Genomic DNA, 19,779 nt, shown 5'->3' on the forward strand with positions numbered 1-19,779 from the left:
GTGGTAGGTTTGGTGATTTGAGTCCATTTCTGGGTGATTTCTTGTTCTAATTAGTAATTACAGCTCATGATGCTTCTCTGTAACTGTTTGTAGTTTTTATCAGTGAATGTATTCATATTCTCTTTAGCAACCAACTTCTAGTTACAGCCTTTTTATTTTTTTTATTTATCATGAATCTCAAACCGGTAGTAAAACAAACTTTAGCTGGTATGGATTAGCGGTCACAATTCATGTTGGTGGGTTGCGTTTGTGTCTTGTTAAAGGTGAGACACTCTACTAAATAGGTCACGAATAGTAATCGGATAAAAAATATGAATCCAAACACGACCTAATTATTAAATAAATAATATATCATGTAATCCCATTTAAATCATTTAATAATTGTCTTGTTTAATAAAAAGATTGAGTTAGATCTTATATGAGTTTATATGTGATTAATCTCTCAATCTAACATGTTTATGACTTAATTGATTTTTTTTATTTAAAATCAAATTTTAAATGAATCAAATATGAGTTAAATAGGTTATAATTATAATCATGTTAATCAATATGATTATTAAATTGGTCAATTCGGGTCAAGCTCATGTTATGTAGATTGATAAAATATATATATATATATATATTTATTTATTTATTTATTATATAGGTTATACAAGTTGATATGAATTTTATCTAAACATGATTATATTTTATCCCGACCCACGAAAAAACATGTTTGAATCATGGTGACGAATAGTATCAAACTTTGTCACCTCCATCATGGATGTATACTTCTACCTTATATTATATAAAATGTGGTTGATTGCTAGAAAGTGCACATAAAGGCTTTCATTTTAAATCTGGTTTCTAAATTTAAAAAATTTTCAAATTTATTTTGTTTTAAAGTGCTCTATTGTTTAGTTAAGTACAATGTAAGACACATTAAAAATAACATTTGAAGGGGCAAAATTGTTTTTTCAAAAAAATTTGTGCCCTAATCAGTATTTTGGAAGCAAAATCATGATCCATATGATTAGAATCCGATGGGTAACAAGAGACATTGAGTTTGAAGAAAGTGGCATGGTTAGGGTGGCAATTTGTGTAAATGGGTTGTGTTTGTGTTGTATCGAAATCTAGGTATTATACTACATAGGTTATTAACCCAAACCCAATACAAATAATAATTGTGTTAAAAACATAAACTCATATGCTATTTAATTATTAAACAAATAACATGTCGAATAACCCATTTAACCCATTTAATAATCAAGTCCTCCTCTTTAATAATCAGATTCAATTGAATATTGTATAAGTCTATGTTAGGATAAAAACCTTAAAAGCATGATATGATATAATAAATTTGAAGTTTATTATTTATTTATTTAATAAAGTTCCAATATCATTTTAATATATCCTTATTTATTTATAGTTTAGAAAACTAAGCCTTATTTGGCAAAGTTTTGAAAATAGTTTTTAATTGTTTTTCAAATCAAAATTCTATCTTGAAACTTAGATACAAAAACATATTTTTCTTGTCATATTCTTCATGAAAGTAAAATCTACTTTTGTAAAATACAAATACAAATCTTTTTAAATCACTCTCCATATTTTCAACTAAAAAATTGTCAAAAGTTTGTAAAACGTGTTTTTTTTAATTAATTTTTTTATTTTTTATTTTATTTTGAAGAGCATAAAACTATTTTCATGAACAATTTAAAAATAGCTTTTTCATTCTCAAAGCTTTTTAGAAATAGTCAATTTTTTATTTTTTTATTTTAAACAATTAACAATAACCCTCAACCTACCATCTTCATTTTCTTTTTAATCTCAAGTCCTAATTATTTCCTCAATCAAGGGAAGAAAATACGGAGGAGAAATAGAATAATAGAAAAAGTGAAAGAAAATGAAAATTAAATTTAATATTAGTAAATGATTTTTATATCCTCTTTAAAATCATTTTATTTATTTTTTATTTTTTATACAAAAATTAAATAATTTTAAAATATATAAAATTTTAATATATATTTTTTTTATTTTCTATAACAAACTGAATAAGAAAATAATTTTTTGTAACAATTTTTTTTTCCTTTTCTTAATATTTTATGGAACCAAATATAATGATATGTAGTTGATATATAATGGTATGTAGTTGATCAAACAAGTTTCTTGACTAGTTTCATGTTATAAATCTATTCCCATTCGGAGTTTCTTCGGTATTTGTCCTATCCTTAATATATTTCGGGTATTTTATTTGAGAAGTAGATTTTTATTATTATTTTATGTGTTAAAAAAGAGAAAATAAAAAAATAAATCAAATCTTTAGGTATTAAATTTTAAAAATAATTTAAAATACCTTAAATTTATTTTTGATCAAAATTTTGTTATACGATTTGAAGTTAGAAAACAATTTTTTATTATTTAAAATAGAAAAATGAATAATTTCATATCCTTTTACTTTTAAAAAGGTAAAATAAAAAATGAGTATAAGAAATGAAAAAAAAAAAAAAAAGAGTATAAAAAAGATTGCCTCAATGATGGAATACAAATATAGAAAAAACACTTATAAAACTGTGGGGGAAAAGGTGTGTTTTACTATAGTCATTTGAAAATAAATACAAAGTAGGAAGTCATCTTTAAATAATCCAAAACATATACTATCATACACTAAATATTATGTTATGTTTAGTTATCGAAGAAGAAGAAAAACAAAAGAAAAAAAAAATTAAAGTTAATATATTATTTTCTACATTTCTTTAAATTTAATGTACTTAGTTTTCAATTTCTATATAAAGAATAAATCATTTAACAATACATCAGTTATTAACTAATTTTAATTATGTTTAATTTCCTTTTGTATTTTTCCATCATAAACCAAATATAAGAAAATATTTTTTTAACAATTTTTTTTTTCATTTTCTTAATACTTTCCCAAAACGAACATGCTAATATTCTTTTATGCACCATTAAATGTGTTTTAATGTAGAAAAATTCTCTCTTACTTGCCAAATAAGCTTGCTATTAGCCAAGGATTGCATTAAGGGTCTCATGGGTGGGCCTTGCACCTATGAGGGCCCTAGGGAGGAAGCAAGAAAGACATGGAGGTTTAGTTGATATCACTAAAGAGACAAAGTGTTAAGGCAACACTTAGGTTGGCAGTAACATCGCACATGCCCCAGGTGGCACACTTAGTGCCTCTTTTAGGCACAAGGTGGCTCTGCCCTTGGTTTAAATTAGTCTTTACGCAAGGGGTGGGGGAGGGGGGTAGGTGACTTAAGATAGACACTAAGGCAAGGGATGACCACACGAAGGAGGCATTGAGACATGACCTTGGGAATGACCATGACACTCGAATGAGCAGCTAGCACACACACACATGGGCTCTACGAAGTGTGTGGTGTGCCACTTGTGGTTGCAATGACATAGAGCATGAAGCAACCTTTCCTTCTTGACACTAGCATGAGGACATTCAACCTTGTGCATTGAGGTGATTTGTGAAGCCATGGATACAATGCCATGACATGATGATGTTGCAATAAACATGACTAACTTAAATGAGTGGTTAACGCATGACATAGAGGTGCAATGCCCTCTGCATGGGAATGACAAGCCATGGGCACAATGCCATGACTCATTGTTACAATCAAGATAGCTTGGACATGGCATGGAGTGTCATTGCAACAACTAGATCAAGTGTAGACCTAGTGGTGCATGGTTGACACGGGCAAAGCATAGGAGGGCCTTGCGACATGCTGGTCCATGGCATGGACAACAAGCCCCTTATGCACATGGAACAAGGGGTGAGCGCCAATGGATGGGGAAAACACATTGATTCATCAAAGAAGGCTAGGCATGCTCAGATGGCTAAGGCAAGATGTTGGTTTAGATTGGTTGGCACACATATTAGGTGTTTGCTTAACTCCTATGCTTTGAGGGCAAGAGACCGGATTGACATAGTGTGGACCCCGTATTTCGGCTCATGCATTTCCCACTCGATGACGAGCTCGATTTTTATTTGAAAAATAATTTATTTATTAGAAAATGACTTTGAGTCACCACTTATTTTTGTTTTATTTTTAAAGGGTAAATAAAATAAGAAAGAAAATCCTAAGTGTGATTCCTTATTTCGGAAAAGATAGTGTGTGAAAAACCGAATCGGGTTCGGGGGTCAGGTTACTTATCAGGAAGGTACGGTAAAAACCGTACCACCCTTCTAAGTCCCTAAAGACGGGTCTCTACTAATAAAATGAAGCAAGCACATCAATTGATAAGTAAATTAATGAATAGTCAACAAGATCACACACTGTAAGCCATACCATGCATGGAAAATGGTCAAAGTGAGAGGGGATGCGTACCCGGGCAACGAGCCACTATACGCTATTAAGAGAGGAGGTTAATGCACAATTAAGGAATAATCTCATGCATGTCATAGAGCAGAATAAATTAGTCATGTATAACCATCAATTCAATCAATCAAACAATCAATCATAAAAATCATGTATATGGGGCCCCCACCAAAGCCCGTTTTACTTTTGTATGAATTGATCCCATGAATTTCCATTATTCGGAATTACGGAAATAAATTTATACTTATTTTAAAACATTTTTAAAATCATGGAAGTTATGAAAATTGCTTGCCAGAAGAAAAAGTGGCGGCAAAATTTTATTGAAATTGATATTTTTAAGCCTAATAAAAAAAACTAAGGATGAAGATTTGAAACGTTTAAATTATTTGAAAATCGAGAAATTGGAAACTATTTGAAAACTGGAAATTTGGAAATTATTTAAAATTGAAGATAAAGAAATAAATAAATAAAAAAAAGACACGTGGCCCAAAAGGTGGTCATGCATAGTTGGTATGGTCTCTTCAATCGAGTGGGTCGACTAGCCATCTGGAGGAAGATGCTCAAAGGTTCTGGACAAGGATATTCATAGGGAATTCCTTCCTCATGTTCAGCTGATGGCTCATTTGTCCCATTAGCTCCTGATTATGAGAATATTGTGCATAGCTGTAGTAAGTACATGTCCCGTGTCAAAACCACATCCTCAGACGAGAATGCATGTCCTTCTAGATGAACCACCTCCAAGAACTCCTCATGCTCCACTGTATGGGCGAGAGGTAAAATGACCTGGCTATTGGGGAAGCCTCTAGGTCTTGCACAGGGAACTTCATAAGGACTAGCTTTAAGACATGCAACAGTATAAGCATCAACACCATAGTCAGCCCACTCAAAACGATGTTCTCTCAGGAATCGAACAAGTAAAGCAGGGGGAACATTCTGTAGCAGCATTGATGCTTTGGCACACAGCAAGCCACCTCCGAAAGTTGGAAACATTGTCGAGTTATACTGGGGCCCAAGGAATTTGCTTGGAGATGAGTTAATCAAAATGGTTATGTCCTCCACCCCATCATTACCCATGAGCGACCAACCATCATCCGCAAACCCATTAACAACATCATTGAAACCCTTGCACAATCTCTGGCTAAACATCCTTAAAACAGTAGGTTGGCGCCCCCACCATACTGAATTTCTCCATTGGTTTCTTGTGCAATTTGTCTTATGTGTCGTAATGTAGCAACAGTCGTTTTCTGAGCGAGAATTTTAGATGATTCATATAACGGCCTAAAAACATCAAGCACTGCACATGGTGTTATGACTATGAAGGCATGGATGTTACCTCCTGAAGTTGGATACAATACTGAAGTGTTGCATGGAGCTATGAAGACGTTGTTCGCCTTTAATCTCGCCAATCTCAATTTGGAGGGGGGCGAAGAGGAATCAGAGCCAACAGGATCAACCCAGTCATAAGATTTGACGTGCATAATTCCTAACAGAAGCTTACTGAAGACTGTCATTCCTGGGTGGTTATGAAGGGGAATGACAGCTCTTGGAGGAAGAAAGAAAATATACCACGAAAACCCCTCACCCTTGTATACAGTAGTGCATGTGACTTTGGGAATCCCTTTGGCAACCCTTTTGGCCTTGAAGAACTGGATATCCTTGCTTAGTCCTACATCTTCATGCCTCATATTATCTAGAATGTGGCAGAGCTTGGTTACGTTAGTGGGCTGAGGAACGGTGCCAAGACCTTTGAACACATCTCTGCAGGCCATAAACAACTTCTGCAGAGAAGATCTGTTTGTCATCTTTTTGCATTTCTTCTTCTCAATACTCCTTCTCACTTTTCCAACGGATTACCACTCAAGTTTATTCAGAGAAGGTACCGGCCAAGGCATTCACAGTACACGCATTCTCATGATGATTTAGTTCAAATTTCGTTTCTCTGAACGCTCCACTATGACCTACATAGCTTTTCAAACACCCAAAAATTCTCAACTGTATGGAAAATGGCTCTCATGAGGCTCTCTTAGAGATACTCCCCCTCAAACCATGATAGCCAATCCCAAATAAGATATTTAACATCCCAACCACAACAAGATCAGAGGAGTGAAAACAAAAACAGACACCAGAATGAAAACTAAGAAAATAATGGCCTGAGAACCAGGTGAAGCATGAATGTAGCTAGCCTTATTTCAAGTAACATCCATGGGCTAATACAGGTGAACAATAGAGAACATTAATGAGATTCATGTAAACCCACACACATGATAGCCTCAAGTGAAATCCCAGAAAATAAGATAATAGCAGAGCAAGCACATCTGAACAGTGAATAAAAGCTAAAAAAAAAAATGCATGAAAAACAATGCACTGAGAAATATGAATATAAGATCTAAGATGCTCACCTGGGAGAGCTCATTCTTAGCAAAAGTAAATCGGAAAGCCCATGAGTTCCTCCCCTGTTTCTCTTCTCTGCTTCAATTTCTCTGGTTCAGCAACTTTACCTTCCTCTTGATTTTCTTACCCTCTAAGCTCAAAGAAAAATGTTCCACCAAATATCTCCTTTCTAACTCGAAAATGGCCCTCTCAAGCTGACCTCTCTCTCTTTTTCCTTCTTCAAACCATCCCTCCACCCTAACAGCAAAAGCACCTCTTCCTCTGTTTTCTTTCGGTTGCCCTTCCTTTCAAGCAACCAACCACCGGAATACCTCTTTCTCTCAAGTCCCTTGCCTCATCTCCTCTGGTTTCTCCAATCCAAGGAATACTCTCCAAAAAATCTTCTCTCCCCTACACCCATCAAAACGCCCCCTAGGAAAAGCACCCTCCCTGCAACTCACTAATGGCCTCGATACCAAACGAACGCTCCTCCTCTGCAGCTGGCCACCCTTTACAGGTGTCACTTTCCTATTGGCTTCTCAACCCAATATCTTGATTCCACAACAATCAACCAGGAATCAACACGTGGCCCTCTAAGATTATGACACTTTGCAAAATAGGCTGCATGAAAGTGAGCCCCAAATGGGGGGTTTACAACATGGGCTCTACTGAAGAGGGGCATATTTGTAGACCCCTATTTGGAGCTCTGATTCCTCTTCGCCCCCCTCCAAATTGAGATTGGCGAGATTGAAGGCGGACAACGTCTTCATAGCTCCATGCAACACTTCAGTATTGTATCCAACTTTAGGAGGTAACATCCATGCCATCACAGCCATAACACCATGTGCAGTGCTTGATGTTCTTAGGCCGCTATATGAATCATCTAAAATTCTGGCTTAGAACACGACTGTTGCTGCATTACGGCACATACGACAAATTGCACAAGAAACCAGTGGAGAAATTCAGTATGGTGGGGGGTGCCAACTTGTTGTTTTAAGGATGTTTAGCCAGAGATTGTGCAGGAGTTTCAATGATGTTGTTAATGGGTTTGCGGATGATGCTTAGTCGCTCATGGGTAGTGATGGGGTGGAGGACGTAACCATTTTGATTAACTCATCTCTAAGCAAATTCCTCGGGCCCCAGTATAACTCGACAATGTTTCCAACTTTCGGAGATGGCGTGCTGTCTGCTAAAGCATCAATGCTACTACAGAATGTTCCCCCTGCTTTACTTGTTCGATTCCTGAGAGAACATCATTTTGACTGGGCTGACTATGGTGTTGATGCTTATACTGCTGCATGTCTTAAAGCTAGTCCTTATGAAGGTCCCTGTGCAAGACTTGGAGGCTTCCCCAGTAGCCAGGTCATTTTACCTCTCGCCCATACAGTGGAGCATGAGGAGTTCTTGGAGGTGGTTTGTTTAGAAGGACATGCATTCTCGCCTGAGGATGTGGTTTTGACACGAGACATGTACTTACTACAGCTATGCACAATATTCTGAGAATCAGGAGCTAATGGGACAAATGAGCCATCAGTAGAACATGAGGAAGGAATTCCCTATGAATATCCTTGTCCAGAACCTTTGAGCATCTTCCTTCAGATGGCTAGCCGACCCACTCGATTGAAGAGACCATACCAACTATGCATGACCACCTTTTGGGCCACGTGTCTTTTTTTTTATTTCTTTATCTTCAATTTTAAAATAATTTCCAAATTTCCAGTTTTCAAATAGTTTCCAATTTCTCGATTTTCAAATAATTTAAACGTTTCAAATCTTCATCCTTAGTTTTTTTTATTAGGCTTAAAAATATCAATTTCAATAAAATTTTGCCGCCATTTTTTCTTCTGGCAAGCAATTTTCATAACTTCCATGATTTTAAAAATGTTTTAAAATAAGTATAAATTTATTTCCGTAATTCCGAATAATGGAAATTCATGGGATCAATTCATACAAAAGTAAAACGGGCTTTGGTGGGGGCCCCACATACATGATTTTTATGATTGATTGTTTGATTGATTGAATTGATGGTCATAGATGATTGATTTATTCTGCTCTATAACATGCATGAGATTATTCCTTAATTGTGCATTAACCTCCTCTCTTAATAGCATATAGTGGCTTGTTGCCCAAGTACGCATCCCCTCTCGCTCTAACCATTTTCCATGCATGCTATGGCTTACAGTGTGTGATCTTGTTGACTATTCATTGATTTACTTATCAATCGACGTGTTTACTTCATTTTATTAGTAGAGACCCGTCTTTAGAGACTTAGAGGGGTGATACGGTTTTTATCGTACCTTCTTGATAAGTAACCTGACCCCCGAACCCGATCCGGTTTTTCACACACCATATTTTCCGAAATAAGGAGTCACACTTAGGGTTTTCTTTCTTATTTTGTTTACCCTTTAAAAATAAAACAAAAATAAGTGGCGACTCCAAGTCATTTTCTAATAAATAAATTATTTTTCAAATAAAAATCGAGCTCGTCATCGAGTGAGAAATGCATGAGCCGAAATATGAGATCCACACATAGCCCAACTTATAAACATGAACCAAACATTATCTTGGTTTGATTTGCTCAGAGAAGAGGTCGTTTGGTTGAATTACAGAGGGTGGTTACTTGACACTTGTTGGCAAAAGACATTTTGAAGGGAATTACTCAACACTCATTGGGAAAAGACACCTTGAGTGTAACAGCCTTGACACAATATGAAGGAAATGTGAGATAGCTTGTGCTTGCATGAAGTATAAAAGGACTTGGTGTAAATGTATGTTTTCAGTTGGGTGGTTATGGTCTGCTACCCCAAGTAGTTAGAAACTTATACACTTTCAAATTATTTAACCATTATATTTAAAAGTTAAAATGAGTGAAATGAATTTAAAATATCATATATAAATCATTTATTGAGTTTAAATCTATTTTTTATATTCCTTTATTTTTTTATTTCTTTTTATTTTTTTTCTATTTTCTTTCTCTTGTATTTTCTATCAAAATTTTCAAGAATTAAATATAGCCTAAAAGTACTTTTGGGATAATTATATGCTAAGTATTTCTCCAACACCTACTACAAGTTTATTTTTTTAACTTTAAGTAATTTTTTAATTTTAAAAAATTACTTTCTAAATTTTGTTAATCCTCCAATTTTTTTAAAAAAAGTTTTTTATGTTCTAAAGATACCATCAAACGACTCTTAATATAATATTAGCTATTTCTCTATTTATAATTGACTTTCTTCCAATTATAAATTACTTCAAAGAATTATGGCTACTTTTTTTCTTTCTTTTTGTGGATAGAGAAATTAGAATTACTAAACAAAATTTTAAATAGTGGTGCTTCTGCCACATGATGAATGACAAGAGATGTAGTTTTAATACACTTTTAAACTTTCTTTTAGGTTGTGTTTGATTATGAAAAGCACTAAGAAAAAAACTATTAAAGAAAATAATTTTTCATATTTGGTTATGTAGAAAATAAGAAAGAAAATCAAATATAATTAAAATAAGTTAGAAAATTTTTATATTTTTAAATTATTTAATTTTTCTAATATTATTTAAAATAAGTTAAATAAGTTTGAAGTAACATATAAAATAATTTATTGACTTTAAATCTATTTTTAATTTTTGATCGCTTTTTCTTTCCTTTAACTTTTCCTTTATTTTTTTCTCTTACATTTTTCTTCAAATTTCTCACGAACCAAACATAACCTTAATGAATTAGAGAAAAACTTAATATTTAAATAACATTAATTACTCCTAGTGGCAACTTTTTGGATTCACATAAATGTCATAAAAACTCTTTTTCAAAATTCAACAAGACCTCTACCTTATCTTTAAGTGATTTTATTATTTATTATTTTTTTAATTAATTAATTAATTAATTTTTTTGTTGTCTTGCAAATAGCTTAATATGGAAGCAAAAGCTATATTATTAGCTTTTTTGACTTATGCCATAGATGATTTAATATTTAATTAAAATTTATATTTTTCTAAAATCATAAATTTGGGTTGCAATTAAAGCTAAAATAAAAGTACATCCAAATGGGCCTAACTTTATGATGTTACTCATCACTTATATGATTACAAAAATAATACTTATCCTTCATTTTGTTCTAGAAAACATTACATTTTTATTTATTATGTTTATTCAATAAAAGTAATTCTCCTTATTATTTTGTGTTATTTGGCATTTTTTTGTTGGTGGGGTGTAAAATCCTAAAATTTGACTTTTAAAATAATTAATCCTAAAGCTTTAACCTTAATTAATTATCTTAAAATAAATGTTAGATGGTGTAAGAGTCCGTTTGACAATGATTTTAGAAAGTGCTTTTGATTTAAAAAGTATTTTAAAAAATAAAAATAAATGTATGATAAAATTAGAAAACACTTTTAAAATTTGAAAAATTATTTATAGTATTGAAAAATCACTTGAAGTGTTTTTTAAAGAAATATTACATACGTGATTTTCTCAAAAACACTTTTGGATGAAACATTTCCACTAAAAACACTTCGACTAAAAATATTGTCAAATGTACTCTAAAAAAGTGCATTTAATAATGTTTCTACTCGGAATATTTTTAATGGAAGTGTTTTATTTGAAAATGTTTGTAGGAGAATTACATATAAAGTATTTCTCTAAAAAAATATTATAAGTAATTTTTCAACACTATAAATGATTTTTTTTTTCAGATTTTTAAAAGTGTTTCGTAAATATTGGAAGTATTTTCTAAAATCATTAACAAACAACTCTTTTTTTTTTTCAAAAACACTTTGAATTAATCTTTTATTTTATATTGAGACACATTAAACGCAAAATAAATAAATAAATAAAAATAAAGCACAAAAGGGTTAATACAAAAAATAAAATAAAGAAAAGAAGGGCAATATAAATAATAATTACTCCTCATTTTTCTAAATAAGTACATCTCTTTGAATTACTTAAATTATTTTATTTATTAATTTTTTCTTCCAATCATTATGTGCCACATAAGCTTTATATTTTTATGCTATTTATTAAACAAACAAAAATTATTTTTACTTTTTCTGTCTCCCTTGATTATTTTATTACAACTATTTTATTATTATAAATTTAATAGTTGTTCCTCATTTTTCTAAATTAGTACACCTCTTAGAAATATTTCTTTTTATTTTTTAGTCCTCCAACCATCATATATATAAACAAAAAAAGCCCTTTTTATTTTTCCTATTTCCATACTATTTATTAAACCAACAAAAAAATATTTTCTTCTTTTTTCCTAATCATATTTTTATCTTATCAAATTATCTAATTATCCCAAATATATAATGATAATTTATTTTAATGAAATTGACAACAAGGAGTAAATATTAATTTTGAATTTTACTGTGGTGGATCCGGTAATTTCGAGAAAATAAAGGAGTGGATCATGATAAAAAAAAAAAAAAAGTAAGAGGGGAAACAAAAAGTCGGCTTTTAAATTTTTATTTTCTCTCTCTTAAATTATTTATTTAGAATAATTTCACTATTTCTTTTATATATCTTTTCTTTGCTTGTAAACTTCTCTACCTTCCACGAAGTCTTCTTCCATCTTCTTTCCTTGGCTCTTAAGCGATTCCGAAATCTGTTCTTCTACTGCGCTTTCTAGGCTGCCAAACGGAGGACCGGTGAATTTTCTGATCTCTTTTTTTAGTTCTTGTTATTGGAGTCAACTGTATCTGTTTTTTGATTGTTGATTTAGTTCACTCCTATGCATAGTACCAGGTGCGACTCCATGTGATTTTGCCATGCTTGATGGTTACGATTTGCTTGGATCTACGGAAAGGAAAGGAAAAAAAAAATGATAAAATGTTGGAAATTACTTTAAAATCGAGTCTGTTGATCTTTCAGAATTTTCGATTTTTTTTTTTTTTTTACTTTCCCTAGGGTTTTTCTTTTCCTGGAAAACGGTGAAAATTACCGAGAAATGGAATATTTTGATTTTTCAGAAATCTCCTTTGGTTTTACTTTTATCAGTTTATTTTATTTTTAGTTTTAGTTTTTAAATTCTTGGGAAATCTTAAAACTTACTTAAAATGGGGCTTTTTTCTTTTTAATATTTCATTAATTTCGTTTCCTTTGCGTTTTTGTTATAGATATTTTTTTCTTTATTTGGAATTCAACTTGGTGGTGAGTAATTGTCCATTGCGCACGATGTGATTAAATTTTTGTTGTGAGATTGGGTCAATGGCACCTCAATTCATGAGATGTTTAGCTAGGGTTAGTTGATGATAGTGAAATATGTTATATGTGTGCAGAGAGGAACATTTTCTTCTAACATTTGAGATGTTGAAATAAAAGAGAGACTTTGGTAGTTTGTTTGTTTTTTGTTGCTGTTGTTGTTGTTGGTTTTTATTTTTAAAATCTTTTATAAGGCAGGTTAAGTTCTAATTGAGAGTTGTAGGGTAATAATGTAAAATGGGGTGATGAACCACACCAATTATTCTGTTGCTCACTATATAACAGTATATTATATATAAATGTGTAGGATGATTGCCATGATTTTTCTAGAGGAAAAAGCTATAACAAGAAAATATAACAGTAATCACGTTAGGATTATCTATAGATATCCATGTTATATTGTGTGTGGGGTACTGTGTTTGGGTATAAGGATAACCAAATTGTATTTTGAGATCATGGGTTTTCTTCTTATTGTAAAATTACTGATGAAGATGAGTGATGGTAGTAGTAGTGTGTATTACCATATTTATGTTTGTGTCCCATGATGGTGTGTAGAGTTAAGAAAATTGTATCTTGGGATGCATGGTTTTCTGCTAATAGTTAATCATTGATGAAAATTATGCTAAAGTTGGTTGTTGTTGCCTTATAGAATGGGTGGAAGTTCAATAGATGATGAATGGGAGTTTACTGCTCCTTCCAGTGGGGTTCGGACTCTGGTTTTGGTTGGACGGACAGGCAATGGTAAAAGTGCAACAGGCAATAGCATTCTTGGAAGAAAGTCCTTTAAATCAAGGGCCAGCTCTTCTGGCGTTACAAGCACTTGTGAATTACAGAGAACTATATTGAGAGATGGCCAAATTGTTAATGTCATTGACACTCCTGGATTGTATGACTTTGCCTATTCCGCAATCTTCATTTGAATCTTTAATTTCATTGTTTTAGATATTGACATTTGTTTTGTTATTTTTAGCCATAATGCTGAGAACAGTTAATTTGCTAAAAGTGCTTTATGTTGCTAATTTTCATAAGCAACCATCTTCTAAGTTAGTTGATTTCTTTTTCTTAAAGAACCACTGACACTGTTGATAATTGCAGGATTGTTTGATTTGTCTGCTGAATCTGACTTTGTTGGCAAAGAAATTGTCAAATGCATTGACTTGGCAAAGGATGGGGTCCATGCAGTGCTTGTAGTTTTTTCAGTTAGGACTCGCTTTTCTAAGGAAGAAGAAGCTGCACTTCATAGCTTGCAGACTTTGTTTGGAAGCAAAATTATTGACTACATGATTGTAGTTTTTACTGGTGGGGATGAACTTGAAGATAACGATGAGACACTGGAAGATTATTTGGGCCGTGAGTGCCCTGAGCCTTTGAAGGTTACATCTTAATACTCTGTTGAACTTTGCAACTTTTTTAATTTTTTCATTCATCATTCCTTATGATCTGGTAGTTCATTTTCATTTTAGTGCAATAAGTCAATTAGTCCTTTCTTGTGTGCTGAATTTCCATTTGTGAGAGTATCAAGCACTTGAATGTTGAGTAAAAATTAATGGTGTTTATATACATTGAATTTATATGAACATTTATAATAATAAAAACCATTGGAAAAGTGCAATCAAGATTAAGGAGCCTCTTTTGAGAATAAAATCCTGGTGGTTCTTCTTAAAATAGAAGACTTAAGTGGCTGATTTCTTAAGTTCTTCCTTGCTCCATTTATATTTTCATTTTAGGTTATTCGAGTTTAGTCTATTAAGGGTTTTTATGTAATTATACTAAGTCCAAAACCTGGGAGTTTAAGGTTTTTAACTGTAGAAGTACCTATAAATGATATTTTCTGTGTTTTTATCTTGAAAACCCATCAGAAGGGGCAAATTTTCTTGTTATGCGTTGATGTGCCAAATTCCAAAGGCATCTTGATCTGCATGGTTCATGGCAATTCTGGGCCTAATGTTGGATCATCAGTCCATCTGGACTTTGGTCATGATTGGTGGGATCAAACCTTATTCAAGGATCATGACATGCTTGGGATCTATTGGGTATTGTTGTTAGGAAAAGCACCTGTAAGAGTTTCTTGAGGTTACCTAGAGTTAGGTTCATCTGGTATTCTTGGGATCATCCTGTTCTTTGCTGATTTCACTGCCCTTAGCTGAACCATCGCATAGGAGTTTTGGACAGGTGTTAGCGGTGTGAGGACCAAGGGAGTTAGGCAAGCAATCTTCGAGAGGAATTCTTGCAAGTTGAGATGTTTTTTGAGTTGATAGAATTAAAGAGCTGAGTGACAAGGCCATAATCCATTCCCATTATTAACAAGGCATACCTAAGTTTCCTCTCCCCACTGAGGGTGGCTGAAAGCTTAACCTGTCTCTTGTAGAGTATCTCCTCTAGATGTTCCTCATTCAATAATAGCATCAGTACATTGTGGTTTGCATTGCATGTGTTCAGGTTCAGAATCAAAGCTTGCATCCGATGAGGCAAATGAAAGTTTCCTCCCCCACAGTTTCCTTTTCATTCTGCTCTGTCCTTTTCTTTTACAGAAGGATCCTTTGTTCAGACTTAGCTGTAATCCTTTAAGCTTCCCACCATTCTCAGTTTCTTTCATTTCATTGTAACCCACATTTTGCCAATTTAGGAGGAAAGTGAGAGGTTTTGGGCCTTATAATGCACTGCTGTAGTTTTTTAGGTAGCCAAAATTGTCTTTAAGGCTATTTTGGACTAACTGACCTCTGCTACCCTTTCCTGAGTAGTTTTAGGTATAACAATTTGTCTTTTAGCCTTATGGACAAAACAGACCTAAACTGCCATTACATTGGCAGGAAGTGGTTCACTGTTGGGCCTAACATCAAACAATTGAAGATGCATACCAGTTTGGGGACATTTTTTACTTGATAGGCTTCTTTTATTATTATTTTTGTTACACAGTGGAATATTTTCAATTAAGGATCATGAGGAAACCCTCTGCGTGTGTGTGGGTGGGGGGGTTCTTTACTCATCTCTCTCTCTCTATTATACCAGAATTATAATCATAATTTGGCATGGTGTGAGTCCCAACCATTGGATCACTTAACCTTTTCCTGGAGTTATCGCTAATCTCAACTGTCATAGGGCCTGATAGACTATTGTTGAGTTCACAGTCAAGAAAAATCATAGATGATCTTTGAAATAAAAATGACCAGATCAAAAAGTTATAAAAATTGCTGGAGTAGCTCATAAGTAGTTGAAAGAAAATCTTGACAGAGAACCAAACTAATCTCTGAAACCATGTAATAGCTCATAAGTTGTTGAAAGAAAATCTTGACAGAGATCCAAACTAATCTATAAATACATTGTGAACTGCCTTGGCTAGTGGAGAGGTTCATCTTGGATAGCAATAGAGAGGCCCCTTACCATACTCCTTGATTTTGGAGGCTATTTTTTCTTTTTTCTGCCAGAGTTGTCCCCTGTTTGGTTTTCTGCCTTTTTCTTATCCCTCTGTTTATTTTTCTGCCTCTATTATCCCTCATTTGCTCGTGTGTCCATCCTTGGACATTGGCCTTTACATGACATAGTTGATTTTTTTTGAGCTTTTTATGCTTAGGTATGTGTAAGATGCCATGCCCAGATTAATGGCGTGGTATGGACTTCAAATAATTTCTTTTGTAGGAAGCACATTTAGCATATATCATGCTTTTAAATGCAGTATTAGCAATTAGCTTACATTTTATTGGATGTACATCTTTTATTTTATTTTTTATAAGAATAACTGGGTGTGCATCTTGAAATTTAAGTTTTATAATTTGTTTTGCCATTTAATGTCACTGATGGAAAATTTGAAACATACTAAAATTTAATTTTGTTATCACATTGATGTAGCAAACTCTCCTCCTTTGTCAAAATCGACTAGTACTTTTTGACAACAAGACCAAGGATGAAGCCAAGAAGTATGAACAAGTTCAGAAACTTCTGTCCCTTGTAAATTCAGTCATATTGCAGAATGGTGGACAGCCATATACAGATGAGTTGTTCATGGAATTGAAGGTGACTTGGCCATTCCTAATCTTTAGTAGTTGCAATGCTATATAACTACAAAAATATCATGATGACCACAATATTCTTTTCACAGAAAGGAGCTCAGAAACTGCGTGACCAAACTGAAGAGGTGGATTCATTGGAGGGGTACTCTAAGCGAGAGATATTAGTGCTGAAGGAGCAGATGCATAAATCATATGAAGAACAACTGAAGCGAATAACCGAGATGGTAGTCTTATTACCCCTATTCTCTTTTCAACCTCCCTGTAGTTGTGTCTAAATAGACTAAATTGTAGCTATATTCAGGGTTAAATCTGTAAATTTTGGAGAAACTAGCCGGAAATGGTCCGATTATTTATTTTTTTTTTATACTTCTTCCTGAAATCATAATACCCCATCTTTTGAGTTCCAAAACAAATTTCTTTAATCATGTTCTCTCTTATTGTTCTTACTCCATGTATTAGGATTTGCTTGAACCATTTCTCTGATGTTGGTGATTGTGTAGGTTGAGGTGAAGCTGAGAGAGACAACTATGAAGCTGGAAAGACAGTTGGCAGAAGAGCAAGCGGCACGGCTGAAGGCAGAAGAGATAGCACAGAGAGCACAGTTGGCATCAAACGATGAGATTCGGAAGCTGAGGGAGAATTTAGAGAGAGCACAGAGGGAGACGGAGGAGCTCCGGAAGCGAGCTGAAAGTGGCAAGTGTGCCATTTTATGAGTAATAATAATAATAAATAAATAAATAATACGCTTGGTTTGCTTTTGGATGAACGGTGATCCAAGAGAGTGAATTCTTTTTCTCCAGTCTTGGGGAATAACTTGATCCTTCTGTGTAAATTACTACTCTATTATAGTATGGGTTTTTAGGATTCTTAGACATAGAGAGAATAGATCCAGATATAGAGAGGTACGTCTTATATATTTTTCTTTTAATTTTTTCTTGGGTTGTTTTTAAAATCTGATTTCCATTTCTTCTGAGAATGTAGGTTTATTAGCTCGCAGGGCAGGCTGGAGTGTCACACACCACTCCTTCCAACCAATTAACTGACTTTGTATATCCATCCGTGTAAGACAAATTTAACCTTTATTTTATTTTTTTATTTGCAAAAAATATTAATTTTTTATATATAGAGAGGGAGGGGGAGAGAGGTTTTCCACTAGAAAATCCTCATGGAGACCCGTCTGAGCAGCAGTTTTTTTCTCTGGATCTCATGTCTGGTATTAAAATTCACTCCAAGTAAATTAGCAAAATTTCTAGTGGGTTTTTCAAGTTTGTTTTGCTAGTTGAGCAGCACGCAGGCCATGGTGATCCCAGCAGATAAATTTCCGAAGGAAAACCACCAAAAATCATATGATTAGTTGGGAGGCAAAGCCACGTGAACCCTCCTTGTCATTAATGTCCACGGATGGACCCCAATGTTAGAGACTTATCTTCACCGCCAACTTCATTGGAGAATACTGGCCATACAGAATAGGCTTGCTCTCTCTCTCTCTCTCTCTCTGCCTGTCTCTCTCTCTCTATTTAATGGTTGAAATGGGAGAAGCAATCCGAGAGAAATCGAGTTCAAGTTCACTAAAAACAATCTGCTAATACAGATGAAAGTAATTGAAGTAGTCTCATGTTAGACTTGAATCATGAGATGACAGCATTGCAGATAAATTAAGATGTTTATTTTGGCATGCCATGTAAGATCTCCAAATTGAAACTAAATTATCAAAGGGTCTGCCTGAATGGTCATCCTAACCACAACGTTCTGTATGCAAATATAACATTCATTCTAGAGAACCATGCAAATTTGATCATTTCATTAACATTTTCTTATATTGTACAATAAAAAAGATTTAGTGCTATAGTGACATGATACCACAATGGAGACTCAGAATACGGCTGTAGTGCAAAAAGAAAGAAAAGAAGTCCAAATGTAGAGATTCATATGGGAGCATATATTACATATATTGCTAAAACTGAGACCTCAAAACTCGTTTCAAGCTACATGAGCTTGAAACTATTCAATCTCTTTGCAAGCAGAAAAAATACATCTAGAATCATTAAAATATATGCTTAAGGTGGAGGGATTTAAAGATCTCATTAGATTTTGGTGGATGGGTTATGCTGCCAATGGCTCTTACGTGTCATTGCCTTGAAGTGAAACTAAAGGCCCTTAAAAAGGATCTTAAGGTGGGGAGTAAAGAAGGATTTGAAAACGTGTCCTTTAACAAGGTAGAGGCTCTTTCTCATATTAGATTTTGGGATTCGATCTAAAGATAGAGTCTCTCCTCTCTCAACTAAGGAGGTAGAGGCTAGAAGGGTTGCCTTGGAGGAGTACAAAAAGTAGGTCGTAATAGAAGAAACCTCCTGGTGATAGACGTCAAGAGAAACCTAGTTAAGGGAGGGTGATAAGAATACCATGTTTTTCTACAAAATGGCCAATGCACGAAGTATAAGAAACTTGATGACCAAAGTGAGAGTAAATGGTGCTATTTTAAAGGAGGTTAACGAGATTAAGGAAAGGGTGTGAAGAGCTTTTCATGCTCTTCTTTTTGAGATGAGAGATTAGAGATCAAGCATCAACAACTTAGGTTTTGAGGTGTTGGGGAATGATAGTTCCAAGAGCTTAGAGGAGCCCTTTTTAGAGAGGAAAGTTTTTGACGTTGCCTCCAGTCTTAGTGAGGATAAGGCTCCATGTTTAGATGGTTTTGTTATAACTTTTTGGTAGTTTTGTTGGGCCTTCATCAAACTTGAGATCATGGGTTTTTTAGGGAGTTTTTCTCTCAAGGCACTTCCCAAAGAAGCTTAAACACCACCTTCTTGGTGTTAATTCCTTAAAGGCATAGGGTATAAGATTTAAAAGGTTTTAGATCCATTAGCCTTGTAAGTGGATTGTACAAGTT

At 33.7% G+C, this 19,779-nt stretch overlaps 2 protein-coding genes across 2 annotated transcripts; one reads left to right on the forward strand and one right to left on the reverse strand.

The window, feature by feature from the left end:
* Window positions 1–5,470: 5,470 nt before the first annotated feature.
* Window positions 5,471–6,124, reverse strand: LOC117905741 (plant cysteine oxidase 1-like). Its single transcript, XM_034818622.1, has one exon. It carries the CDS (start codon window positions 6,122–6,124, stop codon window positions 5,471–5,473), a length of 654 nt encoding a protein of 217 aa, XP_034674513.1.
* Window positions 6,125–12,223: 6,099 nt separating this feature from the next.
* LOC117907168 (immune-associated nucleotide-binding protein 9) lies at window positions 12,224–17,862 on the forward strand. Its single transcript, XM_034820607.1, has 6 exons — window positions 12,224–12,332; window positions 13,535–13,767; window positions 13,981–14,258; window positions 16,732–16,896; window positions 16,982–17,116; window positions 17,393–17,862. The coding sequence occupies exons 2-6, from the start codon at window positions 13,536–13,538 to the stop codon at window positions 17,603–17,605; spliced, it is 1,023 nt and encodes a 340-aa protein (XP_034676498.1). The 5' UTR covers window positions 12,224–12,332; window position 13,535; the 3' UTR covers window positions 17,606–17,862.
* The last annotated feature ends 1,917 nt before the right edge of the window (window positions 17,863–19,779 follow it).

Source organism: Vitis riparia, chromosome 18 (assembly GCF_004353265.1).
Source record: "Vitis riparia cultivar Riparia Gloire de Montpellier isolate 1030 chromosome 18, EGFV_Vit.rip_1.0, whole genome shotgun sequence".
NCBI classification, from domain to species: Eukaryota; Viridiplantae; Streptophyta; class Magnoliopsida; order Vitales; family Vitaceae; genus Vitis; species Vitis riparia.

What these genes read in the sequence shown, in the direction of transcription:
- LOC117905741 (XM_034818622.1), bottom strand. Translation starts at nt 6,124, where the DNA reads ATGACAAACAGATCTTCTCTGCAGAAGTTGTTTATGGCCTGCAGAGAT.
- LOC117907168 (XM_034820607.1), top strand. Translation starts at nt 13,536, where the DNA reads ATGGGTGGAAGTTCAATAGATGATGAATGGGAGTTTACTGCTCCTTCC. An exon ending in AGTGCCCTGAGCCTTTGAAG is followed by an intron (nt 14,259 to 16,731) that starts GTTACATCTTAA and finishes ACATTGATGTAG; the next exon opens with CAAACTCTCCTCCTTTGTCA. An exon ending in TGAAGCGAATAACCGAGATG is followed by an intron (nt 17,117 to 17,392) that starts GTAGTCTTATTA and finishes GTGATTGTGTAG; the next exon opens with GTTGAGGTGAAGCTGAGAGA.